Below are 25474 nucleotides of genomic sequence, written 5' to 3' on the forward strand. Positions count from 1 at the left end.
ATAATTTACCCAGCTGGTACCCACTTAAGGCCCAATCAGATCCCAGTTAAAACCCATATAGGCAAACACAGGTGGCGCACACATGGTTCTGACATAAAATGGCCCATTTGGATACTACCTAAGACCCAGTTAGAAACCCACGTAAGCCCATATGGGCTAACACAGGTGGGCGCTTTTTGAAAAGTGGGTGCACGGCCCACTTGGAGCCCATAGCCCATAGCCCATGTCAATACCCAAGTGGGGCCCATATGGACATGTTAGCTGGGCAGAGGTGGGCGGGTCTTTCAGTACCTTCACGTTTATGTTTGTTTATTCAACTTTCAGCATGATCACAGGTTTTAAAAGACACAAAATCAACGTTGGAACGTTGGGGTATAGGCTACCATTAAAAACCTATATAAAGCAAAAAATAATAATAATTATGCTGTGACGTGTCAAACTAGGGGGTTTTCATGATTCTGAACTCATTCCAAGCATTAGTTTTGCACAAAAAACACTCATTGGGCTAAATCCGGCCACTTGCCCAAATGTGATGACCTCATCGCATTTGTGATGAGGTGAAATCACTACCTATGGCATGCATGAGATTAAGAAATCAGATATATTGTTGAAATAACAAAAATAATTTTCACAAATAATTGTTTTTCTATATCTTTATTCCCTGTAACAGAGTTGAGCTGTTATGATTTACGACCACATTTGAGAGTATAAAAATGACTCTAAAACATTGTAAAATAAGGTGTGAAATTGCCTCTTTCTGTAGCATGTTGTTTATACTCAATGTTTATTACTATTTCAAGCGAACAGTTTTTACTTAAATATTTGCTTCTGGGGGGTCCCGTGAAGAAAATATATTCAGATGGGGGTCCACGGCAAAATACAGATAATTCTGGGGGACCTTGACATGAAAAAGTTTGAGCACCACTGATACATTTTCTTTTCTGAAAACTGTCAGGATTTAGAAGACATTTGTAGAATCTGGTCTCTTTAACCGCTCAGTTCCTCTGCAAGCAACATAACAGTGTTAAATACATTCAAGATATTTAACAGCTAGTACAGTTGTTACTACAGGCATGGCTTTCATAATTCCATCACAAATAATACAGTTGGCACACTGTGGTTTTGGAAGAATCAGGACATCTACTTACTTTTAAAGTACTTGATCAGTTCCTTGGATATTTTATTTCTGATTGCGACTCATCTCAATCATATTTTGAGTCAATCGAAGGAAAACCTGGATTACACATGGCATCTTTCTGATACTATACCTGGCATAAAAGAAAGACTCAGATATTCATTGTTGTTAAAAATCCAGAGCCAATTCCCCTTAAATGTCATATACCCAGTGAAGGAGCAGGGGGGGGGGGGGGGGGGATCTTTTTAATGGTACAGGATGCATTTTCTATTTAGGAAAATAAGCCGCCAAAGGAGTGGATTTAAAGATCACCCCCCTGATCCCCCTCCAGGCAAATCACACTCTGTAAATACTAAATATGTTTTTGACAGGAAAACGTTTTAAATTGCGTTATGATGCAGGACCGCTAGCGTCGATTGCTTTCTTACACACTTGTTTAAAATGGACGATGTTTAAGTCTATAGGCATTACATTAACATACATCATTAGAGTTAATAATTAGAGAAACAGTTTCTCATTTCAGTAGGAAATTACAATTATTTAGAAAACTCCATCCAGCAGCAGTGCCCACAACCAGTGGTGGGAAGTAACTATAGTGCATTTGCTCAAGTACTTCAGTACAATACTTCAGTACAATTTTATTTGTACTTTTACTTGAGTTTTTCCAATACTTTAACTTCTACTCCACTACACCTCGGATCCAAATATTGTACTTACACACATTTAATTGAAGGTGTCACTTTGTAGATTTGGATTATTATTATTACAAAACATAATACTTCCACTTCAGCCCCGTATACTTCCACTTCAGCCCCGTATACTTCCACTTCCGCCCCGTATACTTCCTCTTCAGCCCTGTATACTTCCACTTCAGCCCTGTATACTTCCACTTCAGCCCCGTATACTTCCACTTCAGCCCTGTATACTTCCACTTCAGCCCTTTAGGCAGGGCTGACCAACATGTCCGCACACGGACAAATGTGTCCGTGGCAACATTTTAGATGTTCTGTTTTACACACCATTATAATGTTCTTATTTTGGTCATAAGACCCACTTACTGAATGTCAAGTCTCCAGGTTTTCTCCAGAATATGTATGACAGTTATTTACTATGACTCTATGGCCGCACATTTGGAGTCCACTCGTAGTAGTGGTTCTCAAATGTTTTATTTGCAAGGACTCAAGGGTTCAAATGGAACCAAATGGACCTGTATAAGGGTCCATTTGGTTCCATTTGAACACTCTCAGAGTTACAGACCTATTCAGGGCTCTCTATGTATGTGTTTCTGGTATTGTACACTCAATTTGTATGTCCGTGACAAAAATGGAATGTTCACAAAAACTGTCGTCCACAAGCCCACATGGCGATGAACCCTGCCTTTCGGCCATTTGAAAATAGACGATCTACAATGCATCACATACTGTAGATCTGCTATTTTCAAAAGAGTTTTATACATTTGAAAACTTGAAATGGGACATTATTTTATGTACATTTGATGCCAAAACTACAAATGTACTTCGGACTTCTACTTGTATTTCTACATTGCAGTATTGATACTTTTACTTAAGTAAATAGAAAATGTGAGTACCTTTTCCACCACTGCCCACAACCACTATTAGCACAGCCACGTCATACAGAGACCAAATGAGATGAATTTGTTTACACCTTGTTAGCTAAAAAGATATAATGTGACAAATAAATAAAAGTAATAAAATATATCCCTCCCCACAAAAACATATTATACTGACAATGTGTAACGTACTAACTATTAAGACTTCACAACTCCTCCATAGAGCCCGCAAGTCCTGACGTCACTCGTTCATCCCCAAGTCCAAAAATAAAATAAATCTCAAAAGTCTCTGCGATATTGTCAGGGAGGTGTCTCTGTATCGTTATATTGTCAGGGAGGTGTCTCTGTATCGTTGTCGTAATACAGAGACACCTTTTATGAGTGAAAGCGCTGGGATCATTTGTTTCTTTTTGGAACACAGTCCCATTTTGACGCGATTAAAGAAGAAAAAAAGAATGGGGATGTATAAATGACGTCAGACTATGGTGCTCTATAGCCTTTGTAGAGAGCCAGGCAGACAGACAGACAGACAGACAGACATCCAACATGGCAGACATGCCTGCCAGTTTATGGACAAAACATAATAACTGCAGCTTTCAGCAGGGTCTAAGGCCTTGGGAAGACAAACATTTTCCCACAATTTTGCCTCAGCAAATTATGAGGCGGGGGGTTGGGGGGGTGTGTGGGTGTGCGTGGCAGCAGAGGCAGAGACACAAGCATGGAATCCTCTTGGCGTTCACGCTGGGCAAGACCTACCCTGCAGAGTGCATTGCTGAAATTTGGCGGACGGAAGTAGCGGGCTTTTGGGGCGGAAGTAGCGCTCAAGGACGCTTTACAAATCTGTTTACATTCTCCGTGAATGAAACAAGTGTTGTGATTGGTCAAAAAATATCGTATCCGGGGGATATACTGTATATCTGACGGATGTTCCAGACCGACACTTCCGGCTATGCTGTCTCTGCCTTATATTGTGACCAGGCTATTCTCTTGGCAGATGAGCAAGGCTGGGACCGAGGCTAGTCAGGCTACTTGGTGTTTGAGTAAGGACGCACTGTGATTGCCCCAGTGCACTTGTGCAAGGATGCGCTGTGATTGGCCAGTAGCCACGTTGAGTGGCAGTCGGGGCAAACGCTCTCGCCAGAACATGATTTACTATTCTGTGCATATCGATCGTGGTCGCAACTCAAACAGGGCTGAGTCGGCTAAGCGAACTTTGCAACGTTCGACACGGCAGTGTCTCTCGTATTGAGCCACGATGGCGCGCCTCCGCCGCGGTCTAAAACTGTGCGTTATCCCCTACTACTAGTATGAGGGGGGCGTGACCAGTTACTCAAACGCCAAGGCCATTCCATGCTTGCGGCCGAGACACAACCCCCTCAGGTTGGTCGACCTGTCCAGGGTTCAGAAGAAGAAGACCGCAAAGTACTGTAATAATAACTCATTAGCGAAGTAGATATAAATTTCTCAAGAAAGAGAGAAAAATGATTCCCCAATATTGTCTCCATCAGTCAGGTCGTGCTCAGTTCATCAACTTTACTATAACCTTCAGTTTTATCTACTATCATTACCATTGTTATTACATTATTCCAGTACTGCTAAATATCCCTTATAACAACACAAACCATCAGTTATTAGAAGTGCAGTATAAGAGGGGTCCAGTCTGGCCCTGAAACATGACCGTCAGTATCATCATGACACTACTCCCACCTGTTCTACGCACTACTCATCCATTTACAGCCCTTATACGTCGGTGCACCACCGTACATTAGAAACCTTCACGTTTCAAATATAAAGTGCTCACCCCAGAGCCACGGATGTTACATAGGTCCTCGGGGGGGTATAAGTACCCGTAGCTTCAGTATTGTTCAAGGAAAAAGCATTTTAATCTAATCGGTGGCCATTTTCTCAGTTTTCTCTCCTACGCGCCCCTATCAGTTTTGGGGTGCATACGTTAGTTCGACAAACCCGTGCTGCGGTTTAAAAATCACCCGTGGCTCCCGGCATGTGTGGCGGGTTAAAACAAATCCGTGCTGCGGGTTAAAAATCACCCGTGGTTTGGCGAGGGTGTGTCTGACAGTCTAACTAAACACATGCACATCAGTTTTTTTATAACTAGCTTAACTAATGAGAAAAATGTCCACCGATGTGATTAAAATGCTTTTTTTATTGAAGACTAGGGAAGCTACGGTACTAATACCCACCCGAGGAGAATCCTGACATCCGTGGCTCTGGGGTGAGACATTTATATTTGACACGTGAGCGTTTACGCAGACGTTAGCGCTGTAAATGCGTAATATAAAACGTGGTGAAGTTCCGCCCTGGCGCTCCGGTCCAGGGGAGCTATAGGGGTCAGAGGTCACTCAAAGGTGACTCTGAGGTCAGACGTTGTTCTTCAGGTTGTTGAGCTCAAGCTCCAGCTGTCGTATTCGGACGTCCTTGGACGTCAGCTCTTCCTTCAGACGCCGCAGTTCGTCCTGCTGCCGGAAGAACATCCGCAAGAGCTGCAACACAACCACAACCACAACAAAACATCAGGAGCTGCACCGCAACCACAACCACAAGAAGACATCAGGAGCTGCACCGCAACCACAACCACAAGAAGACATCAGGAGCTGCACCGCAACCACAACCACAACCACAACAAAACATCAGGAGCTGCACCACAACCACAACCACAAGAAGACATTTTCTCCAGAGACGCACCTCGTTTTCTGTCCTTGGTGGAACGTTTTCCAGAAGGTCGATGCCGTTAACCACGCCCCCACTCCTCTTGTCCTTGGCCGCGGGCGGGGCTTTGAACACCAGCTGGTTGGGGCGGCTGTAGCCTTCCTTTAGAGACATCAACACCGGCTCTGAGGTGCACACACACACACGCACACACGCACGCACACACATCATGCGGTTTAATACTACCTTCAGAGACATCAACACCAGCTCTGAGGTGCACACACACACACACACACACACACACACACACACACACACACACACACACACACATAGGTGCCTGGACCGCTAGGCTGGCCCGGGCCTATAGTCAGCCAGTGAGAACAGTGTGTGAATAAAACCAACCTTTGTCGACTCCACTGAGCCACTCACTGGCTGTCAGCGCCGGTTCTGTCCCCGCTGTCATGGGATAGATGTCCTCCTGGTATGTGTCTGACTGGAGACAACAACACACACGCACGCACGCAAATGTGACAAAGTCATGTCATGTGCCTGCGTGCAGACATAAAATGGCGCAACATGTATATTGTCATTATGTGATACACAATTGTTTGTGGGGAAAAAAATGAAAAATGAGACTTATGGATTTGGCTGTGGAGACCCCTGGCCTCTAGCCCCTCGTCTAAAGTGGCTGTACCACTGTGGAGACCCCTGGCCTCTAGCCCCTAGTCTAAAGTGGCTGTACCACTGTGGAGACCCCTGGCCTCTACCCCCTAATCTAAAGTGGCTGTACCACTGTGAGACCCCTGTCCTCTACCCCTAGGCCAAAGTGGCTGTACCACTGTGGAGACCCCTGGCCTCTAGCCCCTAGTCTAAAGTGGCTGTACCACTGTGGAGACCCCTGGCCTCTAGCCCCTAGTCTAAAGTGGCTGTACCACTGTGGAGACCCCTGGCCTCTAGCCCCTAGTCTAAAGTGGCTGTACCACTGTGGAGACCCCTGGCCTCTAGCCCCTAGTCTAAAGTGGCTGTACCACTGTGGAGACCCCTGGCCTCTACCCCCTAGTCTAAAGTGGCTGTACCACTGTGGAGACCCCTGGCCTCTAGCCCCTAGTCTAAAGTGGCTGTACCACTGTGGAGACCCCTGGCCTCTAGCCCCTAGTCTAAAGTGGCTGTACCACTGTGTGACCCCTGGCCTCTACCCCCTAGTCTAAAGTGGCTGTACCACTGTGGAGACCCCTGGCCTCTAGCCCCTAGTCTAAAGTGGCTGTACCACTGTGGAGACCCCTGGCCTCTAGCCCCTAGTCTAAAGTGGCTGTACCACTGTGGAGACCCCTGGCCTCTACCCCCTAATCTAAAGTGGCTATACCACTCACACACTATTAATCAAAGCTTAATTTGCGCATATCGTACCGGGGATCAGCTGACTGTTAAAGGGAATGGCACCCGCCACGCTGATTGGGTTGATGGAGGTGACGCCCTAAACACACCCGTGACTAATTCAGGGCCGTATTGCGCACACGCCACGGTGTCTCCACCATGTCGGAGAGCGCATCTTACCGTGGTCATAATTGAAAAATGACATTGGCCACGCCTCCATCTCTTAAATTCTGTCATATTATACAAAATATGAAGTTCTTAATGGGACTCTAAGGTTTTTCAGAAGACTAAATAGTACTAGACTAGTATGACTAAATGGTGTGTAATTCAAAACACTAAATTCAAATATTGTGAAAGAATGGACCCTGATACTGACCCCCCTGGGTACGATCATAAAGAATGGACAGTGATACTGACCCTCCTGGGTACGATCATTGAAATGGGTTCGATCAATCCCTTCAGTGTCACCAGCTTGTAGAAACGGAACACTTCACAGGCCGCCACGTCCAACCCGTGCTTCGGCATCACACCTGGAAGTAAAAAACCACAAGACAACATGTGTTAGCATCACACCTGGCAGTAAAAAACACAAGACACAATTTCTCGTTTTTGTGGCATTTTATGTCAATGTAATTTAGAGCTGTAAGTTCTCAAACTCAAGGACCCCCTTTAACTCTGAGAGTGGTGCGACCCTGGACGATCAACTGACGTTCTCGGCAAACATCGCATCAGTGACAAGGTCCTGCAGATTCCTCCTCTACAACATCAGGAGGATTCGCCCCTTCCTCACGGAGAAGGCAGCCCAGGTGCTCATCCAGGCTCTCGTCATCTCCCGCCTGGACTACTGCAACTCCCTCCTTGCTGGTGCTCCGGCATCTGCCATCAGACCTCTGGAGCTTGTTCAGAAAGCTGCGGCTCGTCTGGTGTTCAACCGCCCCAAGTTCTCCCACACAACCATCCTTCTCCGTTCTCTACACTGGCTCCCCGTAGCGGCCCGCATCCAGTTCAAAACCCTGGTGTTAGCCTATAGGGCAGTGAAAGGAACAGCTCCTTCCTATCTCCGGGCTATGGTCGATGCCTACACCCCTGCCCGACCACTTCGGTCTGCCACCTCAGGGCGACTGATTGCCTCGTCACTCAAGGGTCCTTCTGGCCGATCCACACGGTCACGACTCTTTTCTGTTCTGGCCCCACAGTGGTGGAATGAACTCCCCACTGATGTTAGGACAGCAGAGTCACTGCCCATATTTCGCCGCAGGTTGAAAACCCACCTCTTCAGGAAACACTACCCTTCCTCTCTGCCTGACCTACTTGTTGTTAACTAGTTGTACGAACGTTTGTTTTCTATTGTTGTATTGTTTATCGGATCTTGTTTAGTCGATACACTTAATTGTTTTAGCTCATGCTCATTTGATTTAGCTATTTTGTCTCATCCGGTTAAGGAAATAGGTAGCTGATATATTGCACTTTTACCTTAGCGCTAGGTATACTCTTGGTTGCTTGTTTTTGCAGAAAATGCACTAAAGACTTCTGGTGATTAGTAGTTTTTGTTCCCTACCTATGTTGAATACACTTATTGTAAGTCGCTTTGGATAAAAGCGTCTGCTAAATGACTGTAATGTAATGTAATGTAATGTACAAATGGAACCAAATGGACCCTTACAGGTCTGTAACTCTGAATCCGACCGGCTCAAGGCTGGGCACTGCCGTCCCCGTGGTGGCGTGGAACTCGTGTGTCAAATTTGAAGTCGGTGGGGACGCTTGCGTTGTTGCGCCCCTCTAGAGCAGACCTGGAGGAGACCTGTCGTTGATCCAGGCTACAACGCCTGCGTTCCTCGCTTCACGTTTGCAAGGCCCTTTATGCTTCTCCCTGTCACCTTTTCCAGCATCTTGGACTCTTTATTATGTCAGTTGGACTTGATTGTTCCATTTTAGGTCATTCATATTTGACTCTTCATATTTATTTATGCCTGATGAAGGTCTGACGACCGAAACGTTGCAATAAAAACCAACCTAAGTGAAGACAGTGTGCGGGATTCTCTTTTTTCTACCTATCAGTTTCCTGTTATCCGACGCACCTGTCCTTTGTAGGTGTGCAGAAGGACTTTTTCGTACTCTTCATATTTACCATTGGCCTAGGCCCTGTTTCGGTGTTTGCACCATGTTTATGACCAAAATATGTTTTCATCTCGGCCCTATAATATCTGAATTGACGCCATATTCAGATATCCAGTCTCTATACTGTCTCTGCCCAGCCACTAAGTTATAATACTGTTGCCCTGTTTTGATTTTAGCCTACATGCATTTGGCCTCAAATGGCAAGTTGATAGCAGCTCTTGGAAGGTGTCAACAAAACCAACACACCAATATCAGGAGACAGCTGATTCTTGTTTTGGTTAAAGAGAGTTTATCAGGTCACGATGACAACAGCCTTCATGCACTCCCGGCTTGAAGCGCCATCCAATCGGATCGACTCCACGTGGGTGCGGACCGACAACGTGGGACTTTCCTCCAATCACCATGGACAAACAACATTGCGTCATTTTTACTATATATGTATTACCCACGGGCAGAAGAGGGAGTTCGGACACATCAGACAATTGGATACTTATGAATTATTATGTAATGTACTTCTGAATTACCACACATTTCTTTGTAAATTGACTATTACCAACTCAAATATTGTTAAATTATTCGTTATTCCTTCAAATTACTTTGAAAGGTTTTTCTATTCATCCCATGGAATGCATTTAAAGGGCATTTCACTCAAAAGGTAAAAGATATGAATTCATATTTCTATTCATTTGGGCACATTCTAAACTTCTCTAAAAAGGATTGGATTACTCTCAAGGTATTTTCTACATTTGGGTTTAACTTTGGCTCTTTTTTTTTGGCTCTTTTTGGTAACTATTAAAGTATTTAATATTTAGTATTTATCATTTCAAATCCATCAGTCCTTTCTGTAGGACAGGAGACCTGAACTAAATGACTTACAGAGTCCTTTCTGCGGAGCAGGAGATCTGAACTCCATCAGGTACTGCAGGTAGGGTTTCTCTGTCGTGATCTCAAAGTAACGAATGTTTCCGTCGCCCTGCAGAGAAGACACCACAGTTTGACATGTTAACACACCGACTGCCACGGACGGAGATCTCGGGGCATGTGCCACCGGTCCGCGGGACATGTGCCACCGGTCCGTGGGACATGTGCCACCGGTCCGTGGGACATGTGCCACCGGTCCGTGGGACAAGTGCCACCGGTCCGTGGGACCCGGTCCGTGGGACATGTGCCACCGGTCCGTGGGACAAGTGCCACCGGTCCGTGGGACAAGTGCCACCGGTCCGCGGGGCATGTGCCCCTGGTACGCAAGATGGGAATCCCACGTTTTCCCGACCGGCACCAGGATTTTCCAAACAACGGTTAAAATGTCCGGTCGAATGAAAATACCAAGGATTCGTCAGCAGACGCGTCAGTGACTGTGATTTATAAACGGCTTCGAGTCATGTTACTTCCGCATTGCGTAGCATAACGGTGACATCACTGTCCAATCCTTGGTATCTTTACCGTTCATGTGTGCTCAGCGGGCAGCAGCAACAAGCTGTAGGCTATTTTGTCACGCTGGTGCTAATGAAGAAACAAAACACTTACACGGTGACGCTACAGGATTATTATTTCATGTCAAAACATTCAAGTATCAGAAGATGATATTAGTTACCCAGGTAAAGTATGCATGTTTAACTAAGTTATTTCTGATATAACGCCATTTAGGTCAATGATATATCATTGTGTTGTGATATAATAATAATAATAATAATAATAATAATAATAATAATAATAATAATAATAATAATAATGATGAGGATACGTCCCAGGTGATGTATTTTCATACTATAGCAGCCGGAAGTGGTTTTGCTCCGTCAGAATAAATAATTCCCCCTCGTTGACTTCAACGAAAGCCGAAATCTTAACAAGCTACTATTTCGGATTCTAATCCCAGATTCCGATTCTAACCAGCAACTATCTTTATTTGTGGTGTGTGTGTGTGCGTGTGTGCGCGCGTGTGTGTGTGCGTGTGTGTGTGTGTGTACCTTCCCAGCCAGGTACAGCATATGTGTGTCTGGGTCATAAAAGGGGAACAGCATTCCTGACAGTCCGTCTATCTCCTCCTCAACCAGAGGCATGGACAGGTCCTCCTGGAGAGACAAACACAATTTACAACATAGTCATTTATCAGACGCTCTTAATCCAGAGAGATTTACAGTAAGCAAGAACAACACATGGTAATACATCACATACATATAAATAGTCGGGTTCTAGAGACATGGTCAAAGCATTTCCGGGGGTCCCCAGCCAAAAAGGTTGAGAGTAAAGCAACAACACACACACACACACACACACACACCTGATCCCAGAGTGCGATCTGTCGTGTGTTCCAGCGGGACACTCCTGTGGTCAGCAGTCTCTTCACGTTGCCCATGAACACCACTCTGTTCACACGGTGGTTCTTACAGTTAGCCTCCTATAGGGGGAGAGAGAGAGAGAGAGAGAGAGAGAGAGAGAGAGAGAGAGAGAGAGAGAGAGAGAGAGAGAGAGAGAGAGAGAGAGAGAGAGAAAGAGAGACATAGAGAGAGGGGGGAGAGAGAGAGAGGGGGGAGAGAGAGAGAGGGGGGGTGAGGGGAGAGAGAGAGAGAGAGAGAGAGAGAGGGTGAGGGGAGAGAGAGAGGGGGGGGGGGGGTTGAGGGGAGAGAGAGAGAGGGGGGGGAGGGGAGAGAGAGAGGGGGGGTGAGGGGAGAGAGAGAGAGAGAGAGAGAGAATGACACCAGTGTTTGTTGACAAAAACTATGAGGAAAAAATGTTCATCGATGACATTTTTTCACTGAAGTAAAATGATAAAAACTAAAATAAAAACTAAGACAAATGTATTGACAATGTCGTCAACACATAAAAAACTGAACGACAAGTAATTTATCGTGTTATGCTTGGTTGTCATTCTAAACACACAAACACACATATCCGATCTACAAGCCCACAACACGCGAGGGAGGGCGAGGTGGGTTCAGTGTGTTTGTCGTATCTGATAGACACGAAACACTCCATAAAATACTTTACAGAGACACTTAACCAAAATGCTGGAGAGCGGAGAATTGTGACGGCACGACAGACAGCAGAGTGATGTTGTTCCTCAGAGATGTTTTATTCGGAGTACACAGCATAGCAAAGCATGGCTTAGGAGCCAACTGGCCACCGGTCGTGACCAGCCAACTGACTGAACTGGTTACATTCAATTGCATGGCATTAAGTACAATTTCCACAGAATAGTGCGGCGGATAACCAAACCAATTGTGCATTTTATGACTAAAGCATGAAACTTTCAGAATATCATCTACACACCCAAAGGTTTGATTTCAGACGTGGAACCACTTTCTGACTGACCTCTGGTGACCTTGAGGGGTCATTGACCTCAGAATTGAATTTTTGCACGTTTTGCTCCATTATTTTCCACTATAATAATTATTTATGTTTGTTAAATGGAAGTTTTGTTCTAATTAATGACAACTTAAACCCCAATAGTCTACATACATGGTGAATCATGTCAACTTTTATGATATAAATGTTATGACATTGTTATAACATTAAAAACATCTAGGAGAGAGATAGTGCGGAGAGAGAGAGTAAGGCGGGTTAAGCTCATATATGGAAGGTATTGTGCATGTTATGACTAAAGCATGGCACTTTCTACAGTGTTTCTATATACCATGAAGTTTGTTTTTAGACGTGGAAACACTTCTGAATTTACATCTGGAAATTGTCAGAGGCTGTACACATTTCGGGCTGTCAAACCATGCTGTAAACTGCCCATGTTAAACCCAGAAATGTTTTTTCCTTTAAAATTGTATGATTAAAATGTCATCTATAGGCTGGCAGATGATGATTGTTTGCTAAAAGTTATATGTTGGACAATTTGAGTAATTAGCATAATGAGCAAATCAATTGCTTAATGAGCAAATTAACTGGAAATGGCTATCATTTTGCATCCATTGAACTGAGGTGACTTAAGAGTCAAAGTCTATGTTTGTGATATCCAGAAATGCATCTGTTATTATGGTGAAGTCATACACCCTTTCTTCATTAGCATAATTGGCATAAATTATGTAAAACATAGGTACAAATTAGGAATTAGCTATAGTGTTATTGCTTTTAGTCAACATATCAAGGTTGTTTTAGAGTCTACATCTATATTATGTTACATAAATGAATCTCTTGCCATAACTAAATTATGAAATTGTTCCTCATTTGCATAATTTGCATAAAGTATATAATAATTCGTCTTTCGGCCTATTTTATGACATGTCTAATCCAGTGGAGTGACGGGGCAGCAGTGGCTCATGAGGTAGATGATCGGACGTCTTGGAATCTGAAAGCACGGCATGATGCACACTCTGCATTGGAACATTGATGAACATGTCTGTGATAAAAGCAGGCATCGAGTGTTATCAGATGCTTGTGCTTGTGATACTGTCTCCTTACTCTCCTACCCTGTGAGAAAGTACCATGCCTAGTCTCTCAATACAGTTCCTGTTGGAACTTCTACAACCCATTCACAAGAAGGATGGCCATAGCTGAATGAGCCACCTGGGAAACAGAAGGTCCCAGGTTAAATTCCAGGCCCCGGCAATGTGTCGAGGTATACATAAGCAAGACCCTTAATCCCCAACTACCCCTGACCTCAAAGGTCTGACGGCCTTGAGCAGCAATAACCTAATTGAAGCAGAAAACTGAATTTTCCAATATGGTTAATATAAGGTCTGATACACAAAGATGAAGACAAAGAAGATGTAGAGGCTGAAGGGAATGAGGAGAGAGATGATGAAGATAGTGGAAAAAGACCATTGAGTGTGAGGTTGTGGTTCTAAGTTAACTCACTAGTGCTCATTATGGTACATTTTTTGTCCACTCAGTCTGTGTCTCAGAGTAGGGCTGTGGACAGTTCAGAGAATTGCCTACCGGTGACATTGTCGGTAGGCAGGTTTTTCATTTTGAACATTTAAATGTTTTAATTTGATTTTGTATTAATGTGAGAACAATGACTTCTATAATAGCTAACTTTCCAAAAATATAGTCTTCAGTTTATATTAGCTTGGATTCTCCATCGATGTCACTGGTAGCAAGTGTTATGACAGAAATGGTACCATATTATCTCCCAACATCTCCTTAAATTCCTGCCACCTGGTATAGAAGGCTTAAGAGTATCCAACAGTTACTTCCCCCAAAACGTATGAACCCTGAAAGCTCGCCATGCTGCCTCCAAAACCAAAATCATGAGATGAATAGGGCATACAATAGCAGTGGCAGCCATTTTCGGGTTCCATCGTTCCAGACCCCATTGTTTTTTCCCCATAGAGATATAAAAAAAACAATAAGCCTATAGAATCAAGCCATCCAGGACCGTACTGAATCATGACGTTAAAACATTTGATTCTGTGATTTCTTTTTAAATATTTAATTATATAATATACAATAGCCTTTGTTTTTCACAGCATTTATGAATCCTGGATTGATATATATATTGTTTGGAAATCTCTATATGAATGGAGTCTGGATGGATGGAACCATAAAATAGCCACCACTGCTATGCCCTATAGCACCTTTGAATATACTGTAACGATATTCATTGGATATAAAAACCAAAATCAATCAAGTCTTTCTGTATTTTTTTCTTCCATAACTTCATTAAAAAAAGATTAAGACCAATACAATAATGTTAAAATATCTTCTGTGGTTCTTGTCATTTTTTACTCTTCGCTGCCACAAGCTCCTGTGCAGCTTTCTTGGCTTTGACCATCTCCTTATACCTCTTCATACAGTCCTTTTTGTAGCTCTATGAAGAGCTGCATCTTTATTTTATTTTGCTAGCACTGTAGAAAGTGTCATGCTTTAGTCATAAAATGCACAATACCTTCCATATATGAGCTTAACCGCTCTCTATAGATGTTTTTAATGTTATTACAATGTCATAACATTTATATCATAAAAGTTGACATGATTCACCATCTCTGTAGACTATTGGGCTTTAAGTTGTCATTCATTAGAACAAAACTTCCATTTAACAAACATAAATAATTATTATAGTGGAAAATAATGGAGCAAAACGTGCAAAAATGCAATTCTGAGGTCAATGACCCCTCAAGGTCACCAGAGGTCAGTCAGAAAGTGGTTCCACGTCTGAAATCAAACCTTGGGGTGTGTAGATGATATTCTGAAAGTTTCATGCTTTAGTCATAAAATGCACAATACTTTCCATATATGAGCTTAACCGCCGCACTAAGACAAGAGGTGAGAATAGAGGCGTGTTCACTGTTCCTCTGAAGACAAGATGCTGACCCTTTGATCAACCACTCCAACAGTGACCACTTTGAACTACTATTTAGCATTTGATTGCCCTAGGTGTGACCCAGGATCTCAGGACTCAAACAAAAGGCACAGAATCAGGCCATCGACACCTCTGATCTTGAATATCAAAGACAGACCTTGCAGACGCACAATTAAGCCAGCCAGCTAGTCTGACCATTTGTTCACGCATGTCCAAGAGAATTATTGATTCATAATTCACCACATGTTTTTGTACACTCAAGAGTCATGCAGGCAGTGCTCGAAAACAAAACGTTTGAGAACCACTGCATTGCATTGTTCCGCTGGATATGGTAATCAGCGTTTGGTTTCTATTAATAAATATGCACGTACAACTTGCCAATAGTTATCAGTACTAAACATGGGAGCGAGGGCCTTTCACTGGGCCTTTCACCCCAAAGCAAGCCCTGACATTGCTGGAGTTAACAGGGAGGTGTGAAATGTGAGTGGAGTCAGACAAAGGACTGAGGGGGGTTGAAATTCCTTCCTCGCAAACTGCCATAGATGGGGAGATAACACCCATGCTTCTCCACTGTCCACATGCACAGCCCAACACTTCCTGGTGAAGGTTGAACCACCGGGAAGGCTGTTGCCAGCAGCCAGTAGGGTTAGCTGGTTTAAGCCCTGCCCGCAGGGTAGGTCCCAAGGAAACAGAGGCTTTAAATGGCCTTGCGCCAGTTTCAATAGGTTAGATTCAGCAACCAAGGAATGAATCCATGCCTCTCCAGGAATGGAGAAGAGAGACTCTGATGGGGAACTGGTAATTACTGTTTTATACTCTGCCTACTATCTCTGTTAAATACAAATGATTAGAACGTATATGGGAATGTAACAAATGTATATTCTTGTGTTTCTATATCTATTTCAGGTTTAAAATCTATGCCTATGCCTATGCCACCAGCATATAATCTATGCCACTAAGCCATACATGACACTAACATCTGTCAATTAAGACTACTATAATTGGTTATGATAGACACTTTTCACTGTCTTTAATAGCTCAATTAATCTGTTACCATACTTATCTAAAACCAGGCAGTCTGTGCAGATAAGCCATTTATAGATGTGTTAACTAAATGTTTGTTGAAACCAATGAATTGATAATAAAAGTTATAAATACACTCTGTAGTCCTAAAGTATGATTGGCGTGAATATTAGCTACTGCTCTTCCGAGTTCTCAAATTAGGTGTCTTCTACCTATAGTAAAGTGTGACAACCACAGAATGCTAGAAAGATGTACACGAGGGACTCCTAAATGTGCCATACATAGTGGTAGTAAATAAGTGTCATACATATTCTGAAGAAAACCTGGAGACTGATCACATTCAGAAATTGCGTCTTGTGATCAAAATAAGAACATTGTAATGTTATCAGTGTCTCCGTGTCTAGGATACAAACTATACTCTATTCTCCATATGCAGACCGCGGCCATCTTACCATATAAGTTAATGGCAAGGTGCTAACAAGGTGCAACTTCCCATTGGCAACCCATTCATCCAAACAGAAAAGTCCTATCCGATTGTATTAAACAACGTCAAACTCAACAACATTGCAGCTGTACGGAAAGCTTGAATTATTCTCTTTCTATGCTCAAAGTGTTTGTTTCATAAAAATCCACTGTAGACATGTTATGAGCTACTTTCTGTCCTTGCAGGTGATTCTTTTTCTAAGTGCTGGAGTTTGGAAGTGCTCATTAGATATCACTCAACTGCACTGTGTACCACCTGTTTTGAATTAGCACATAATGCAGGAGGCAGAAGGACATTGCTTTACTGAAAACAAGTGCTTCCAAACTCTGATGGAAACATGGCCACGTTCTGCAAATGGTCAATACCAGGGGTTCCCAAACTCTCACTCTCTCACCTGGAGAACCCTATAGAACTCTCACCCTCTCACCTGGAGAACCCTTCCAGAACTCTCACCCTCTCACCTGGAGAACCCTATAGAACGCTCACCCTCTCACCTGGAGAACCCTATAGAACGCTCACCCTCTCACCTGGAGAACGAGTCCGGAGCGCGGCTCGATGACACGCAGCTTCTTGTCCTTACAGCTGGTGGCCAGCAGGCTGCCGTCTGCGTTGAAGGACATGTTGAGGATGACGTCTGTGTGGCAGTCGATCATTTTCACCGGCTCGCCGATCTCCAGGTTCCAGATGAGGACCTGAAACATTTTACAGTGTGTTGTTTCATTGAGCCGTGTTACCAGATCCCATTGGATATTTACAATAAACATATGGCAGCAGATTTGGATATATTTGCATAATGCAATCCATTGCAATCTAATCCCCATTTAAATGTCAAAGCGTGTATAACTATGACCATTACTAAGTTACTAACCCTATCTCTAACCCTAACCTAAACATAACCGCAAGCACAGTAGCAGCGCATGTTCACCAACCGTAATGCATGTTCACCAACCTTAATGCATGTTCGCCAACCTTAATGCATGTTCGCCAACCTTAATGCATGTTCGGACTAACAGGACTTGGGATCTATGGGCCAGCACTGAACAGGATCCCGCTGCTGGAGGGGTGGATGCCACTCACCTTGTAGTCATACCCAGCGCTGAACAGGATCCCGCTGCTGGTGGGATGCCACTCGATGAGACCGACCCGCCTGCTGTGACCGTACAGTTCCATCAGCGCTTCCGTCATGTTCCGCCGAAGACCGCCTTCTGGCACCTCCCAGATTCGGACCTGATGTGTGCACCATGTGTGCACGCCACGCACGCACGCACGCACGCCACGCAATGCACGCACGCACGCACGCCACGCAACCACGGACACACACGCACACGCACACACACAGAGTATGTACAGTAATCAGTAGTAGTATTGACATATTCTATTTTTGATCCACTCAGAATGACTTTTTTCCCACTTCTTCTACCCACTTTCAATCAACCGTAGATTACGTTTTTTTTGGTCGACAAAATCAACCGTATATATATTTTTTTTATCGACCAGGGGTTACTCACTGAAGCATCTTCAGAGCAGGACGCGATGATGTTTTCAAAGAAGGGATTCCACTTGATGTCCAGCACGTTTCCCTGGTGGCCACACACTTTGGGGTGGTGGGGGTCGATGCGACCCGACTGGAAGACAATTAGATACAACACATTGTATTATTGAACCATGATGTAGTCATTAGACTGGAACACACTTAGATACAGTACAACGTATTGTATTCATGTCAGTGGTGTAAAGTAACATTTACTCAAGTGATGTACTTTAACTCAAGTACACTTGAGGTATTTTTGTCAGGAGAAACCTGACTAATGAAAGCTCATGAAATGTAGACAAGATCGACACCCTAGTCATACTGACGGCCTACACACGCTGCCTAAGCCAATGGGAGTGTAGTATGATTGCCTGCCTCCAGTGGTGTCATGCTCGTAGAACGCAGTACCACGCTGTGGTACCAGTACTTTCACGCTGTGTAAAGTACCGTGCCGAATCAAATGGCTACTACTTTGCATAACAACAGGACAGCTTTAACTGTTTATACCTGAGGGCACGGTAAGCATGCACACTTACAGCAGTAGACTATGGCCCCAGTAGGCTACTGCTGCTGCTGTGTGGTGTTCTGCACACAAGAAGAATGCCTCCTCCTCCATCAAAGATTCATTCGTCCAAAGCAAACTTTTTTGTTTCGCTAGTGTGCAGTATAGGGCTAAATATGTTTGTCTGACTATTTTAAGTCTACTTTTTTGTTTGTGTCTAAAACTCTCACACACTATTTAACAATAGGCTTAGGCTATATCAGCAGTTCTGCGTGCATGCACGTGACGTCATTAAAACGCTGTGGTACCAGTAAAACTAACTAACCATGACACCACTGCCTGCCTCCTAAGCTATGCCGCATGCACCGTGAAAGGGCTGATTTCCGCACTCCGCACCGCAGCGAGCAAGCTGTATGACCAAAGCGACAACAAAACATTGAACCACGCACAGAACGGACGTGAGGTTGTGACACAAACTCAAATACACGTTACTAAAATAATAACAATACTAATATGGGGGACACAGTGGAGACAGCGCTTCTTTCACCTGACAAAATATTACTGTCACGCCCCGCTCCTCTGCCTTTGTATTTGAGCCGTGACTATGGCTCCAAACCCTGAACTCTTATTATGGCGTGACCATTTATGACATGACCATTTTGTGTTTAGTTCATGTTCTGTAATGCCTTGAATGTAATGCCTGGAAGCGCTTGTCATGTGTGTTGCCTTTGAACACTTATGACAGTCCTTATTAGGTTTTGGACTTATTCTGTATGTTCTGTATTTTGCCTTGTGGTGTTTGGTTTTGGCTTACTGTTAACTCTGTTGTTGTTTTGGTTGTGTCTTATTTTGTAGTATTGTTCTGTGCCTTCCTGCCTCCTCTTGTTGGTGTTTCCTGTTCTGTCTTACCTACCTGATTATTGTATCCTAGTCACCTGTGTTCTGTTTGCCTGTTAGCCTATCCTGTGTTTGATTGTATTTTGATTTCACCTTTGTCCTGTTACCCCTGTCTATTTAAGCATTTTGTTTGCAGTGTGTCTTTGTTGGTCGGTAGACCTATGTCGAGTGAGTTTTGTTTCTGTAACGTCTTGCCTATGTTTTGCCTTTTGGAATACCCCTGATTTATGGTCAAATAAGTTATTTCCAATTTCTAGTACTTTTACTTCTACTCCACTACACCGCAAAGGCAAATATTGTACTTTTTACTCCACTACATTCATTTGAAAACTTGAGTTACTAGTTACTCTGTAGATTTCGATTATTATGACAAAACAAACATTAACCACTTCAGCCATAGTTACATTTCGGTCATTTGAAAATCTGCCATTTGAATATATAGCTGAAGCTTACAATGCATGGCATTTTGGTGACGTGAACCTGAAATGGAACATGATCTGCACAATGTTACTTGAATTATATTTCCATGTGCTTTTACTTTTTGAATCCTGGACTTTTACTTGCAACAGTGTTTCTACATTGCAGTATTGATACTTTTGACTGATACTAATTATTATTTTTCCCACCACTGTTAATGTACAACAGCAATCATTCGCTTCACTGATGGTAGACTCACTGGTCTTCATTCTCAATTTCTCAACATTAAAATACCTTTTTTTTTTTTTAGAAGAAAGAAGAATTTAAAATTCAAAGGGTTTTATGAATCCATACTGCATATTGTTATTGTAATGACCCAATATGTCCACAGTGTGGCACTGGTGCATATAAAAAGACCATAGGTTTCATGGACAGTTGAAACCTTTTGCTATCAGTCATACAGTCATGAATGTTTGATGTGTTCTTTGTCCTTTCAGTCTGCAGTGCTGACCTACTTCTGATTCAATCTGACATTTGACTAAGAGCTTTATAGGTCATCACATCAGGCCTGGATGTTTATGCCAGTGCTTTTCAACCCTTTTCATCTCAAGGTCCATTGTTTATTTATTCAGTGTTTGAGCCACGGACCACCATTTGATGACATTTAGCCTCTCTGACCCAAAACCGTAAGAATTATTGTTGGATAAGATTGTGTCCACAATGCCATGCTGTATTGGTACCTTTTAGGAGAGAAAACAGGAGAACGCTGAGTAGTAGAAGTAAAAAGTAGAAGTAGAAGTAAAAGTAGCCAATTGGAAATACTCAGAGAGAGAGAGAGAGAGAGAGAGAAATATAGATGTTATGAAGAGCATGATGCATGTGATGGAAATAACTCCTAAGCTCAGCCTGTCTGGCCAAACGCAGTATATTGAGAATACGGTGCATGAAAAGGTGTCACTGTGCCAGTCTAAAAGGCCTCAGTCACACATTCAAAACAGAGACAGAACGTGTGTTCTGGGGGGGGGGGGGGGGGGGGGGGGGTTCAGAGTGGCTCACAATTAATTTTCAATGGGAGTCACATGGTTTTGACGAAACAGCCTTGCTTGATGGGTGTAGGGGGGGCAGAACAGAGCTGGAACAGAGCCATCAAGCAAGGCGGTTTCGTCATAACCATGTGACTCCCCTTGAAAATGAATTGTGAGCTGCCCATGGCCAGTCTCAGTGCCATCTAGCTGGCACCTTGGTGCCCACATGGCCAGTCTCAGTGCCATCTAGCTGGCACCTTGGTGCCCACATGCCAGTGCTACCATATGGCCGTCGGTCTCACTAGCTGTCAGTGCAATTATGTAAACTCAGGGGTGCCCTGCCCACAGGGTTTTTGAGGGCTACTTTCAAAATGACCAGCTCAACAAGATCTACACACCAAAAAGAAAAAAATATATAACTGTAAAATGATCATATCTGAACAGGGGACCCTGAAAAGCACTTGGAGTTGTAGGAGTTGAGGCATTTCACTATTGTGAAAATAGCCGATTTACAAGCTCACAACGCTATGCAACGTGAGTGTAAATGGCTCTGCATGCTAGTCTGTCTGTCTGTCCGTCCGTCCGTCCGTCTGTCATCATCTCATTGGAACCAAGAGGAAATGCATCATATTCATATTAGTAGACTCTAAGTGCTCTGTAGTTGCTGAGACATCGATCCACTTGACCTTGATGGCGTTAAGTGTTGTAAGAGAGCAAGAAACATACACTCAGTGTCAGTATTCTGGAGAGAGAGTTGTGTGACTGACAGTGTTATGATCCATAATTTATCTTTTTTGACCCTGTTTATCAAGGATTTTAAGGGCTCATTATTTCACCGCTGACTATTAGGTTTCTGTCGGGTTGATTGTCTCTATGACACATTTCCGCGCATGCCGTGAAATTGAATACCGATGAGGTCATCATGAGGTGAGTTGGAGTTTGTCGGGATCCCTTAAAATCATTAATCATTCAGTGTTGATTTCGTCGACAAACTATGATGAAAAATGATGGCCGACTACCTTTTTCCACTGATGCAAACTAAATAGAAACTGAGCTATAGACTAAAACAGAGACAATTCTGTATAGATTGTGTAGAACTAAAAGACATCATTTGGTTGCATGCTGAAAATACAAGCTCTTGTGAGCTTGTAGATCTGCTATTTTCACCATGCAACCAAGTCTAAAATCAGGCATCACAGCGCCATCAAGGCCCCGCCCAAAATTAATTTTAGTCGACAGATTCAGCCGACTAAAATACTATAATATTTAGTCGACTAAAACTACACAAATTCTAAAACATTATTTCAGATGAAAAAAATGTGGCTAAAACTAAATGACATTTTAGTCAAAAGACTATGACTAAAACTAAATCAAAGTGTGCTAGTCACACAGAAGCAGTGGCGCGTAATGGCGGGACTCAGCCAAGGAGTGTGTTTGTGATGGCGGGACTCAGCCAAGGAGTGTTTGTGAATACTTTCTTGGAACAACTTGCTGAGACACATTTTTAATGACCTTTTTTTCTCCCGCTAATTAATGGAGTTGGGACAACAGATGTTCAAGAGACAGAGAACCACAACTTCACTCAGCCCTATAAAACCCCAAACCATGGGCGCTGCCTTCTTCCCTGCCCAAACCACCTATAGAACCAAAGCCTCCTCTATGCTTCTAAACCCAGAACCAGGCCTCCTCCATGCTTCTAAGCCCAGAACCAGGCCTCCTCCATGCTTCTAAACCCAGAACCAAAGCCTCCTCCATGCTTCTAAACCCAGAACCAAAGCCTCTATGCTTCTAAAACCCAGAACCAGGCCTCCTCCATGCTTCTAAACCCAGAACCAAAGCCTCTATGCTTCTAAACCCAGAACCAAAGCCTCTATGCTTCTAAACCCAGAACCAAAGCCTCTATGCTTCTAAAACCCAGAACCAAAGCCTCTATGCTTCTAAACCCAGAACCAGGCCTCTATGCTTCTAAACCCAGAACCAAAGCCTCTATGCTTCTAAAACCCAGAACCAAAGCCGCTATGCTTCTAAACCCAGAACCAGGCCTCTATGCTTCTAAACCCCTAACCAAAGCCTCTATGCTTCTAAAACCCAGAACCAAAGCCTCTATGCTTCTAAACCCAGAACCAAAGCCTCTATGCTTCTAAACCCAGAACCAAAGCCTCTATGCTTCTAAACCCAGAACCAAAGCCTCTATGCTTCTAAACCCAGAACCAAAGCCTCTATGCTTCTAAACCCAGAACCAGGCCTCTATGCTTCTAAACCCAGAACCAGGCCTCTATGCTTCTAAAACCCAGAACCAAAGCCTCTATGCTTCTAAACCCAGAACCAAAGCCTTCTAAACCCAGAACCAGGCCTCTATGCTTCTAAACCCAGAACCAAAGCCTTCTAAACCCAGAACCAGGCCTCTATGCTTCTAAACCCAGAACCAGGCCTCTATGCTTCTAAACCCAGAACCAAAGCCTCTATGCGTCTAAACCCAGAACCAGGCCTCTATGCTTCTAAACCCAGAACCAAAGCCTCTATGCGTCTAAACCCAGAACCAAAGCCTCTATGCGTCTAAACCCAGAACCAAAGCCTCTATGCTTCTAAACCCAGAACCAAAGCCTTCTAAACCCAGAACCAAAGCCTCTATGCGTCTAAACCCAGAACCAGGCCTCTATGCTTCTAAACCCAGAACCAAAGCATCCATGCTTCTAAAACCCAGAACCAAAGTCTCCATTACTACTAACTCACCTGAGTGACAGTTAGGATGATGAAAGCCCCTCCCACTAACTCACCTGAGTGACAGTTAGGATGATGAAAGCCCCTCCCACTAACTCACCTGAGTGACAGTTAGGATGATGAAAGCCCCTCCCACTAACTCACCTGAGTGACAGTTAGGATGATGAAAGCCCCTCCCACTAACTCACCTGAGTGACAGTTAGGGTGATGAAAGCCCCTCCCACTAACTCACCTGAGTGACAGTTAGGATGATGAAAGCCCCTCCCACTAACTCACCCGAGTGACAGTTAGGATGATGAAAGCCCCTCCCACTAACTCACCCGAGTGACAGTTAGGATGATGAAAGCCCCTCCCACTAACTCACCCGAGTGACAGTTAGGATGATGAAAGCCCCTCCCACTAACTCACCCGAGTGACAGTTAGGATGATGAAAGCCCCTCCCACTAACTCACCTGAGTGACAGTTAGGATGATGAAAGCCCCTCCCACTAACTCACCCGAGTGACAGTTAGGATGATGAAAGCCCCTCCCACTAACTCACCCGAGTGACAGTTAGGATGATGAAAGCCCCTCCCACTAACTCACCCGAGTGACAGTTAGGATGATGAAAGCCCCTCCCACTAACTCACCTGAGTGACAGTTAGGATGATGAAAGCCCCTCCCACTAACTCACCCGAGTGACAGTTAGGATGATGAAAGCCCCTCCCACTAACTCACATTGAGTGACAGCCAGGCACCAACGATGAAAGCCCCTCCCACTAACTCACATTGAGTGACAGCCAGGCACCAACGATGAAAGCCCCTCCCCCTCACCTGAGTGACAGGCAGGGACCACAATGAAAGCCCCTCCCCCTCACCTGAGTGAGACAGGGACCACAATGAAAGCCCCTCCCCCTCACCTGAGTGACAGGGACCACAATGAAGGCCCCTCCCCCGGAGCTCTCGGTGACGATGGCCAGGTACTTGGCGTTGACGGCACAGAAGTGGTTGTCGTGGACATTCTTGGTGATGGGGATGCCGTCGAAGCAGTGCTCCCGGTTCGCCACCTTCCCGTAGACGTTTCGAAACTTGGAGCTTCGGTAGGTCGGACGCCATGACATCTGAGGGGAAGAGAGGGGGAGGGATGTTAAACACAGAAGCTCAAATATTTGCTTCTGGGGGGCGGGGGGGGGGGGGGGTCCTGGAACTACATATTTTCAGATGGGGGTCGGTGGCCAAATATATATTTTTTGGGTTCCTTGACATGAAATAGTTTGAGAACCACTGACATAGAATGCTTTGATTTTCCAAGCTAAAGCAGTTTCTCACAACTATCAGAAGCTAGGCTATATAGTCCCGCCAAAACCTTACACGCCACGCACATGAATCACATGTCAAATTAAGTCCTGTTGTTTTTTTAGCACCTCTAGCACTCTCATTCTGAATAAGGCTGGGTTAGCCACTCTCATTCTGAATAAGCCTGGGTTAAGCCTGGTTTAGCCACTCTCATTCTGAATAAGCCTGGGTTAGCCACTCTCATTCTGATTAAGCCTGGGTTAAGCCTGGTTTAGCCAATCTCATTCTGAATAAGCCTGGGTTAAGCCTAGGTTAGCCACTCTCATTCTGAATAAGCTGGGTTAGCCACTCTCATTCTGAATAAGCCTGGGTTAGCCACTCATTCTGAATACGCCTGGGTTAGCCACTCTCATTCTGAATAAGCCTGGGTTAAGCCTAGGTTAGCCACTCTCATTCTGAATAAGCCTGGGTTAGCCACTCTCA

At 44.1% G+C, this 25474-nt stretch overlaps 1 protein-coding gene across 1 annotated transcript; it reads right to left on the minus strand.

Annotated features, from left to right (window-relative positions):
- Positions 1-4887: 4887 nt before the first annotated feature.
- Positions 4888-24816, minus strand: coro2ba (coronin, actin binding protein, 2Ba; the record flags this gene model as incomplete). Its single annotated transcript, XM_079497773.1, has 11 exons — positions 4888-5206; positions 5409-5557; positions 5778-5868; positions 7167-7279; positions 9744-9840; positions 10835-10939; positions 11149-11265; positions 17152-17316; positions 17702-17851; positions 18133-18249; positions 24616-24816. 11 exons carry the CDS (start codon positions 24814-24816, stop codon positions 5084-5086), a joined length of 1428 nt encoding a protein of 475 aa, XP_079353899.1. The 3' UTR covers positions 4888-5083.
- Between the last annotated feature and the right edge of the window lie 658 nt (positions 24817-25474).

Source organism: Electrona antarctica, assembly GCF_951216825.1.
Source record: "Electrona antarctica genome assembly, chromosome: 3".
Classification (NCBI taxonomy): Eukaryota; Metazoa; Chordata; class Actinopteri; order Myctophiformes; family Myctophidae; genus Electrona; species Electrona antarctica.